We start from the raw sequence: 9,682 nt of genomic DNA on the forward strand, positions 1-9,682 counted from the left end.
ACCTTCTCATCCTCACCTAACATTTAGTCTCATTTAGAGGGACAGTATCTGTCTCTTCCACAGAATGTAAGAAACCCAATAAAAAATTAGGTTCTCTCTTGTAAATCTCTCTCAAAGGAACCTTTCTCATCCTGAGCATATAGAATATTAGAATTTTATATTTGTGCCTTTGTTTTTCTTTGACATTTGCTTCCTCCACTTGACTACAAGCTCAATAAGAGTATGGACCACGTTCTTACATACATGTGATATCAGATCAAGAAAATGCAATTTTTTTGTTAAAAAAAAAAAATGTGGCCGGGCGCGGTGGCTCAAGCCTGTAATCCCAGCACTTTGGGAGGCCGAGACGGGCGGATCATGAGGTCAGGAGATCGAGACCATCCTAGCTAACACAGTGAAACCCCGTCTCTACTAAAAAATACAAAAAACTAGCCAGGTGAGGTGGCGGGGGCCGGTAGTCCCAGCTACTCAGGAGGCTGAGGCAGGAGAAGGGTGTAAACCCAGGAGGCGGAGCTTGCAGTGAGCTGAGATCCAGCCACTGCACTCCAGCCTGGGCGACACAGCGAGACTCCATCTCAAAGAAAAAATTTTTTAAATGTGAGTTTTGTAGGACTGCCATAACAAAGTACTACAAGCCGAGTGGCTTAAATGACAGAAATGTGTTGTCTCATTGTTTTAGAGGTCAGAAGTCTGAGATCATGTTGCTGGCAGGGTTGATTCTTTCAGAGGGCTGTCAGAAAAGGAACGGTTCCAGGCCTCCTGGCTTCCGATAGCCACTCCATTCCTTGGTTCTGGGTGGTATTCTCCTGTGTCTTCACATTGTCTTCCCTCTGTTTATATCTGTGACTGGGTCCAACTTTGCCCTTCTTATAAGGACATAGTCATATTGAGTTAGAGTCCGCCCTAATGACCTCATCTTAACTTGATCTATGTAAAGACCCTATTTTCAACTAAGGTCGCATTCACAGCTGATGGAGGTTAGGACTTCAACATCTTTTATGGGGTTACAATTCAACCCCTAACAAGCGTTAATCTTCAGTCTTCCTGAGTAATCTATATGACCTAAATGACATCAAAGCAACCAACTGTTTTTCTAGAACACTGATTATTCTTCATTTTTCTTTCACCACATTTGCCCAGAAGAAAAGCCATCTATAGAACTGGTTCTGCTCTCAGGCTTCTGAAAGCCACTAGAACACATCACATGACTCCACAGGAAAGCTGAGTTTAGAAATTTGGTTGTTCTTTTTTTTTATATATTCTAGTCAACCTCAGATGCTATTTGCCCTCATCACTCCCCACCCCCATCCTACTCTCAGCAGAACCTCTGGCTTCCTATTTCACAGAGAAAATTGATGTCAGAGAATTTAAATTCACTTAACTTTGCACACAATTCCCATCAAAATACCACCATCATTCTTCACAGAACTAGAAAAAGCAATCCTAAAATGTATATGGAACCAAAAAAAGAGCCCACATAGCTAAAGCAAGACTAAGCAAAAAGAACAAATCTGGAGGCTCCACACACCAGGGGACAAGGAAGCCCCAACCTCCTGCCAGCCCCATGCCATTTTCAGAACAATACCTGACATGATCTGGACACTGCCTTTCCCTCACCCCGTCCACATTGAACTGCTCATCAAACGTTCCCAGTTCTGCCTCCAACATACAGTTCGTACTCGCCAATTTCTATCTCCACTGCTGCCACTGCGTCCATGCCATCACCTCTGTCACCAAACTCAGTAAATGGCCTCTTAAATGGCTCCCATATCATTTTTTGATATTTACCATTTATCCTCCACTTGGTAACCAAAATGACCTTTTATAAAACTGAAATTGATTTATGCATTTGCCCTGTGGAAAACACTTCAGGATGGCTTCCACCTGGCCCTGCCCTTGGCACCTGAGGACTATTACAATTCAAGGTGAGATTTAGGTAGGGACATAGCCAAACCACATCAGCATCCTCTCCAAGTATTTGCTTCTTAAGATGGTGTTCTTGTTCTGTATCACATCACAATCTTCCTGGATTGCTTTGTATCTTTCAGGCACATTGTCAAAGTCTTTTCCACAATTCTACCTCCCCTTTTTTTGCCACAAATGCTGATGTGAGATTTGTTCCTCAATCTTATTTTCCTCTTACTCTTCTGAATCTCTCTTGCTGAATTCATCCATTTTTATGACTCTTTGACTATTGATTCTAAAATTTATGTATGCAATCTCAGTTCCACTTTTAAACTTCCCAACTGTCTACTTGGCTGCTCCACCTAGACATCCTACAGGAAACTCAGACTCAACCTATCCAAAACATTACTAATTGTCTTCTCATCCTTCCTCCCAAAACCTCTGGTGTTTCCAGTGAACTTCACCACTGAACCCACAAACTTAAACCAGAAACCTGGAAATTATCCTAACTACCTTTGTCTTTCTAAATTCCACAGATAACAAAAATCAAGTATTTATTTTATTTCTTATTGCTCTTGAGATGAATATTCTCCTTTTTGCACTACTGCCAATACTCTTACTTTACTTCTCACTTGATCTTGGAGTCATAAAGCCTTGTAATGGGTCTCCATGGCTTTGATTTTACAACACCATAAACCCATATTAAAACAAGTGTGGACTTGATTCCCCCAGCTTAAACTCCTAACCACTCACCACCATAGATCGCTCAGCCCCACCTACTGCAGCCTACACTTCTGCACACCACCAAGGCCTTGACATCATGCCCCCAGATACTGAGCACCCCATTTGAGGACTGGGAATTACCCGATCCTTTCCACCATCTCTGGTCCTTGTGCACTCCTCCTAGGGACCTGAAGATGGGCCCACCTAGCCTGCTGCCAACAACATCAACCACAGCCACTCACATGTGTTAACTAGGAGCCTAGAGACTAGCCTGCCAAGCCCATCATAGCCACCACTAACATTAGCAAGTGCACCTGGGAGCCTGAGTGTTATCCTGCACCACTGCTACCCTCACTCACACCATTCATGCTGCCCAGGGACCTGAGAACCTACCCACCCATCCAGCCCTCCACTGTCACTGCCAGTACCAAGAAATCTGCCTGGAGTTGTCCCACCTGGACCTGCTAACATTGGTGCCCACATATACCACCCAGTGACCCAAGGTCAGACATGCTTGGTCCATCATTGCCACAACCAGGGCTTGAAGACTGGCCAACATGGCATCCCTATCCCCTGCAAAGCCTCACCATAGCTTCCATTAGCAATTGCAGCCAAGCCACTGAGGAATTACAGATACCACTGATGCTATTCACAGCCAAAGAAATCACGCAGAGACTACACTGCTGCATGCACCAAGAATCAAACGCAATCAAATCCTACTAAAGGTAATAAATTGATTCACCTGGTTACACAGTCCCTTCCAGGCAGGTGCGTTTCTTGATCACTTGGGACAACCAGATCTTATTTTTCTCTCTGAACTTTCCCAGGTGCAGAAAGCAATTTCTTTATTAATTTCATGTCTAAGTAACTGGTATATGAAACCAGACAGACTCTTCCTGCTCGGGTTTGGGCTTGGGTTTTGGTCTGAAGTCATCTCTCGGAGCTTTAACCCTCACTCTAAGTCCTATCCCACTATACAGTTAGAGGAACATGGTGAATGAGTGGAGATACCTGAAGCAAGCCTCAGAAGGGCCAGAATTTAAGTCCAGCTTTGCCAGTAGCCTGAAGAACCAGAGGAATGTTATGTTCAGGCCCTTTATTCTTCTGGGTTGAAATCCCCCAGTTTTTAAGTAGTGGGAAGCAATATAGGAAGTCATTCTTACTCTCACCTTCTAACTTCTAACCTTCACCTCGGTTCTCCCATCAGTTCTATATGGCAAAGTAAAGCCACACTACAGCCCCAATGACCCCCCAGATCAATGGGAGAGGTGTCCCCACCTCCTTCTGGAAATTATAGGCTCTGGGATCCCCTCATCAGACATGAGATGCTACCTCCTTGCACTGACTCTGATCTTCCTTTTGACGTAAGTGATTCCACCTAAAGGGATAGGCGTGAGTTAAGCAGGGCCATAGGAATGTATCCCTGACCTTCAGTAAGGTTGGCATCTTCAAGAACTCTCTAGGAATGGGCTGGGTATGAGGACAAAGATCCTCTAAAAGGATTGTCTAGGAAAATGCAGTGAGTCATCTTTAAATCATCTGCCTTGTGTTACTACGCTCTGTTATGAAACTTGGAGCTCTTGGTCAGAGCCCCGGACACTACCCCTCTCCACTTCCAGGCTCCCTAAGCCCAAGAGATTAACCAGGGAAGTTAAGGTATAGGAGCTCTGTGTACCCACTGGTATCTTCTGGGATTCATAGGATAGGGAGACAGGTCCTTGGGATTTTCACTGTTCTCTAGGAAGTAGAATCTTTTCCAACTTCATTTCGTGTAAAGTGTTCATTACCACATGAATACAAGATGTGTTCAGTCCACAAATACAACAACCCACAGGCATTCAGGAGGTTGTACATCACAAAAGAGAAAAATCAAGACTAACAGCATAATGAACTGTTGTTTGGGGAAACTTGACCATCTGATTCTAAAATCTGTATGGAAATGAAAGAAAAAAACAAAAATAGCCAAGACACTCACCCACAAAAAAAGGTAAGTGGGAAGATTTGGCTCTGATGGAGACAGACTCATAAATAGATAGAAGGATGGATAGATAGATAGATAGATAGATGATTGATAGATAGATAGATAGATAGATAGATAGATAGATAGATCTTATTTAAAAGCTTATTAACTTATTATAAAGCTATAGCAGTAAGGCAGCATGGCGTTAGTGCAAATATAGACAAATAGAACAATAGGGCAGATCATGTTTTCCAGCATCAGACTCATGCATATGTGGAGCCTGATTTAAAACGAAGGTGGCACAGCTAAACAGTAGAGAAACAACAATCTTTTCAATAATTTTTGGTCTTGAAACAATTGGTTTTCCATAGGGGGAAAAATAAACTAATTTACACCATACACAGAAATCATCACAGGTGGTTATAGAGCTAAATGAGAAAGAAAAATAATAAAGAAAAAAGAAAGATAATATAGGAAATAGTTTTATAACCTAGTAGGGAAAGATTAGTAAGCAAGAACCAGAAAATTAAGACTATGTGTGCTTACTGTATTGGCCGGGTGGGGTAGCTCATGCCTGTAATCCCAGCACTTTGGGAGGCCGAGGCAAGTGGATCCTCTGAGGTCAGGAGTTCCAGACCAGCCTGGCCAACATGGCAAAACCCCATCTCTACTAAAAATACAAAAATTAGCCAGGTGTGGTGGCGGGCACCTGTAGTCCCAGCTACTTCGGAGGCTGAGGCAGGAGAATCGTTAGAACCCAGGAGGTGGAGGTTGCAGTAAGCCGAGTTTGGGCCACTGCACTCCAGCCTGGGTGATGAGCGAGACTCTGTCTCAAAAAAAAATTAATAATAGTAATAATATTGGGTACCTACTGTATGGCAGTGTGCATGCAAAGCATTTTATAAGCTGTATCTCATTTCATCCTCAAAAAGAAAACACACGCAAAAGCTTCCAGTGCACTTTTTGAGAAGCAGATCTTGAGGCTGAGATGCTATGTAATGCGTCTGAGCGTGTAAGCCTGCAAAGCAGAGCATAGCCAGTAACGCCATGCTCTACTGCCACGCTACACACTCAGAGCCCTGTGGTCGTAGGCTGCCTGGGTACAAGCCTGCCTTAAGGGTCAGAACAAAACCAAAGTTAGTGTCATCTTCACTCTGAGACATCCCTCATTACCCCAAGAGAGACAGGCCCGAGGGCCCTTCCCCAGGGCTGAGTCTCTGTCACTCCAGACAAGCCCTGTCTGGCTCCACTCTGGACACCGTGCGTCCAACCTTGAACACAGCACTGAACCAACTCTTCTAAGGGGGAGTTTCAACTCCTCAACTCCAAAAAAGAAATCTCTCCTAGAAGCTTCGAAGTCCCCTGATCCTAGCCAACATTTCATACCAGTCATTTGGAAAACAAAGTCCATCAGCGAACTTTTCCAGGACTTTTTTGTTTTTCGCAGTATCTGCCTTCAGCCAGGTAAGTAAGTCAGCCACCAGACAAGGAAGCTGTCCCTTCTCCACTGGTTCTGAGCCCCTTCTCCTGGTCAGACCGGTGGTTGACACCTTGAGAGCCTCTGTGTCTTGGAACTGCCTTTCCAGGCTTAAATTAAGCCTGTGTTTCGTAACACCCTTTCTCTGTGCTCCCGAGCTTTCCGTGGTGCCCCAGAGGAAAGAAGAGACAGAGCAGACGTTTTCACGGTCATGTTTCTATCAAAGTACACTTGAAGGGAGAGGGAAAGTGTTCAGGCCTAGGCATGGGGATCCTGGTCTTTTCTCCCGTGCTGCTGTCAGGAAACACGACAGCCTTAGCTGAGTCTCTTCTTTTCCTGCGGTTTGTAGAAAAGGAGGTAGCACTGAATGGCCCAGGGCCTTTTCTCCCTCGAATTCTGCAGAACCCTGTGATCTCCTCAGTCTGCCCCTCCAGGAAGAGTGAGGCCAGCGTCCAGCCCCACCCAGCCCAGCCCAGCTCTATAAAGGAGCCTCTCAGGCAGCCACGACTGGGAGTTTCAGCTCTGTGCCCTCTTCGGCCATGAACCTCCATCTTTCTGCGTTACTCCTCCTCCTGGTGATCCTACTGCCTTCAGGTAAAACAGTGGGTGTGGGTCTGAACATAAAAGTGGGGGTTCCCAAAGATTGAGATGCTTTAAAAACCCTCTAACTATAAGCCCAGCAACAGGACACCAATATCAGATGGGCCAGCAGGTTAGGGGCACAGTGAGCAGACTGCTCCTGCCCTGCTCTGCTGCTGCTGCAGCCGCAAGATCTGCCAGGGCACCGGGGAGGGGAGTGGATGTCACTGTGCACACAGATCATGCAGCAACCCAAATTCCTATCTCCCCTCCAATGCCTCTGGCTACCCTGAGCGTTATCTGCCTTGCCGAGATGTGATCAGAGGTGAGGTGAATCACAACTAACAAGCCATCCACCAGGAGGTGATGGCAGGCCTAGGATTTCTCCCAGCCTCATGAAGATTGATGTTTCTTTTCTGTGGTCTCTCCCCACATCAGGAAAAGGTATGTTTGGGAATGATGGAGTCAAAGTCCGCACCTGCACTAGCCGGAAAGCCGTATGTTTCTTCGGGTGTCCGCCAGGATACCAGTGGATTGCGTTCTGCCACAATATTCTGTCTTGCTGTAAAAATATGACACGTTTTCAACCCCCACAAGCCAAAGAGCCATGGTCTCATTAAAAAGATGTGTGAATGGCTCAAAGTACTAAACTCCTAATCTGTGTGTAAGGATCTGAGAGCTTGTAAGTGAGCCATGGGCAGCAAATGAGGACCAGATTCTGATAATTTACTGGCAAAATTCCAGAAGCATTTTGTAAAGGGAGCACTGCCATGAAATGCATCCCCTATTATTTTTCCTACCCTCCCATCCCCAATCACTCATTCCTCTTTCAAATTCAAATTCAAGCCAGGCACAGTGGCTCACGCCCGCCAGTAACCACAACACTTTGGGAGGCTGAGGTAGGCAGATCACCTGAGGTCAGGGGTTCATGACCAGCCTGGTCAACATGGTGAAACCCCATCTCTACTAAAAATACAAAAATCAGCTGGGTTTGGTGGTGGGTGCCTGTAATCCCAGCTACTCGGGGAGGCTGAGGCAGGAGAATTGCTTGAACCTGGGAGACGGAGGTTGCATTGAGCCGAGATCGTGCCACTGCACTCCAGCCTGGACAACAGAGCAAGATTCCATCTCAAAAAATAATAATAATAAAATTCGATGGATTAATACAAGTTCACAGGCCCAAGCGAAGATATATTCTGGGCATAGAAACGAGCTAACCATGCACCAGGCACACATTTGAGTGATTTTCATCTATTAGGTAACTTACTCCACACAATAAAATCTACAATTTCTCCCATTTTACAGATGAAGAATATGTTCCAAGGTCACACGACAAGAGTTAGTCCTGGGATTAAACCCAGACAGTCTGCACGCAGTGTCTTGAGTGTAAAGTTGCACCACCTCTCTGTTAGTAAGTATGAGATTCTAGCCAGATTGTGGTTCCAATGAGGAGGCAAGAATCCAAGTAGACCCCTCGAATGGCAAGCCCCTCAACGCTCATCCTGTGGTTTAAAGCCATCACGCTTCTGGTTGCCAAGTTGCTTTCATGGTTCTGTACTCAGTGGCTTTCATGAGTCACGATCAGTGTCACCCTAAAATCCCACACACTGAACATGCTACTTTCACCACTGCAGTGACACACTGGACCATACACCCATTCCAAATGTGCAGCTGTCTGCCGGGCAGGACTGTCCAACAGCACATCCTACCATCCACTCCAGGGTTCCCACCTGGAGGCAGAGGCCTCGGGTCTGCATTGAGACCCTCCTCATTCTCTACTAAGAAAAGAGAAGGGTAGCTGAGTTTCAGGAGCTCCCTTCTCCACGAACGTGCCTGGCAGGCACACTCTGACAGTCTGCACTGAATGCTAAGCAGGGGTGAGCTGACTGCTCAGAGCCCAGCCTCAACATCAATCCCCCAAATTCCAGCAAAGAAGAAAAACCAGAGATCATCATGGTCCACGAGGCAAGCCTCTGAGGGCATCATGCTTTAGCTCATCCCTTTGGGTCTGTGAGTGTGTCTACAGTGGGCCTGTGGCATCAGACCAGCTGCACATGCTCATTTCAAACCACCCCCGTATAAAAAAAAAAAAAAAAACAGGGAAGGACATTGCAAAAGTTCACAAAACAATATAAATGCAGTGAAATTAACATAAAAATAGAAAATAAAAGAGAAAACTGGGTGAAGGGAAAAAGCAGATATTCTTTCACCAGATGTCAAAAGGATCCAAAGCTCAAAAAAGGCTAAACACCCCAACGCTTTTCTTGCAGTTTCTAAGGCCATGGTCACTCCAGCCTGGTGGAGATGCTGCTCTAACTTTGACAGTGGGGAGCAGAAAAGACACAGCTCTCTCCAGCCGCACTCAGAGAGGACCGAAACTGTACAATTACTTTTGCTGAAAACCCACACAAGAAACAAGAATACTAAATGATCACACACAAACAGCGTAATGTACTGACCCTGTAGCCCACTGGATGTGAACTTCGAGTCAGTGGGCAGCGTCTCTGCGGGGGCCACAGGTGTCAATTTCGCTCTCCAAGTCCCAGGGCAGCCATGGGGAGGGTCCACAATTTAGGCTTAGGGACCTATGTCTCCAGAAATTTTACTAGAGTGAATGACAGAATCACATGGTTGCCATCGAGATACCAGCTCATCCTGGTGCGGCAAACTGTTTCAGGACCATGATTAGACAAAACAGCCCTGCAGAGCCCCCTTGGTTTATGGGCGTATCTCACACCTATTCTGTGGGGGCAAGATATATTCCCAGTACTCTCTGTATGCTTAAGATATCCAGAGTTGATGTCTGTTACTTGAAACCAAGAAATCTGGCCAGGTGCAGTGGCTCACGCCTGTAATCCCAGCACTTTGGGAAGCCGAGGCAGGCAGATAACCTGAGTTCGATACTAGCCTGGCCAACATGGTGAAACTCCACAAAAATACAAAAATTAGCCGGGCTGCTCTCGAACTCCTGACCTCAGGTGTCCATCCACCTCGACCTCCCAAAGTACTCAGCTGTCAAATAATAATCACAAAGGACT

The 9,682-nt window shown here is 45.8% G+C and overlaps 1 protein-coding gene across 1 annotated transcript; it reads left to right on the forward strand.

Moving 5' to 3' along the window:
• Positions 1-6,604: 6,604 nt before the first annotated feature.
• On the forward strand, positions 6,605-7,264 carry DEFB136 (defensin beta 136). The gene is made up of 2 exons (XM_025395418.1): positions 6,605-6,659; positions 7,083-7,264. The coding sequence occupies exons 1-2, from the start codon at positions 6,605-6,607 to the stop codon at positions 7,262-7,264; spliced, it is 237 nt and encodes a 78-aa protein (XP_025251203.1).
• Positions 7,265-9,682: the final 2,418 nt, after the last annotated feature.

The sequence above is a fragment of the Theropithecus gelada genome, chromosome 8, assembly GCF_003255815.1.
Source record: "Theropithecus gelada isolate Dixy chromosome 8, Tgel_1.0, whole genome shotgun sequence".
NCBI classification, from domain to species: domain Eukaryota; kingdom Metazoa; phylum Chordata; class Mammalia; order Primates; family Cercopithecidae; genus Theropithecus; species Theropithecus gelada.

Excerpts from the sequence above, each read along its gene's own strand:
- DEFB136 (XM_025395418.1), top strand. The coding sequence starts at position 6,605 with ATGAACCTCCATCTTTCTGCGTTACTCCTCCTCCTGGTGATCCTACTG. Across the intron at positions 6,660-7,082 it reads GGTGATCCTACTGCCTTCAG|GAAAAGGTATGTTTGGGAAT; the intron begins GTAAAACAGTGG and ends TCCCCACATCAG.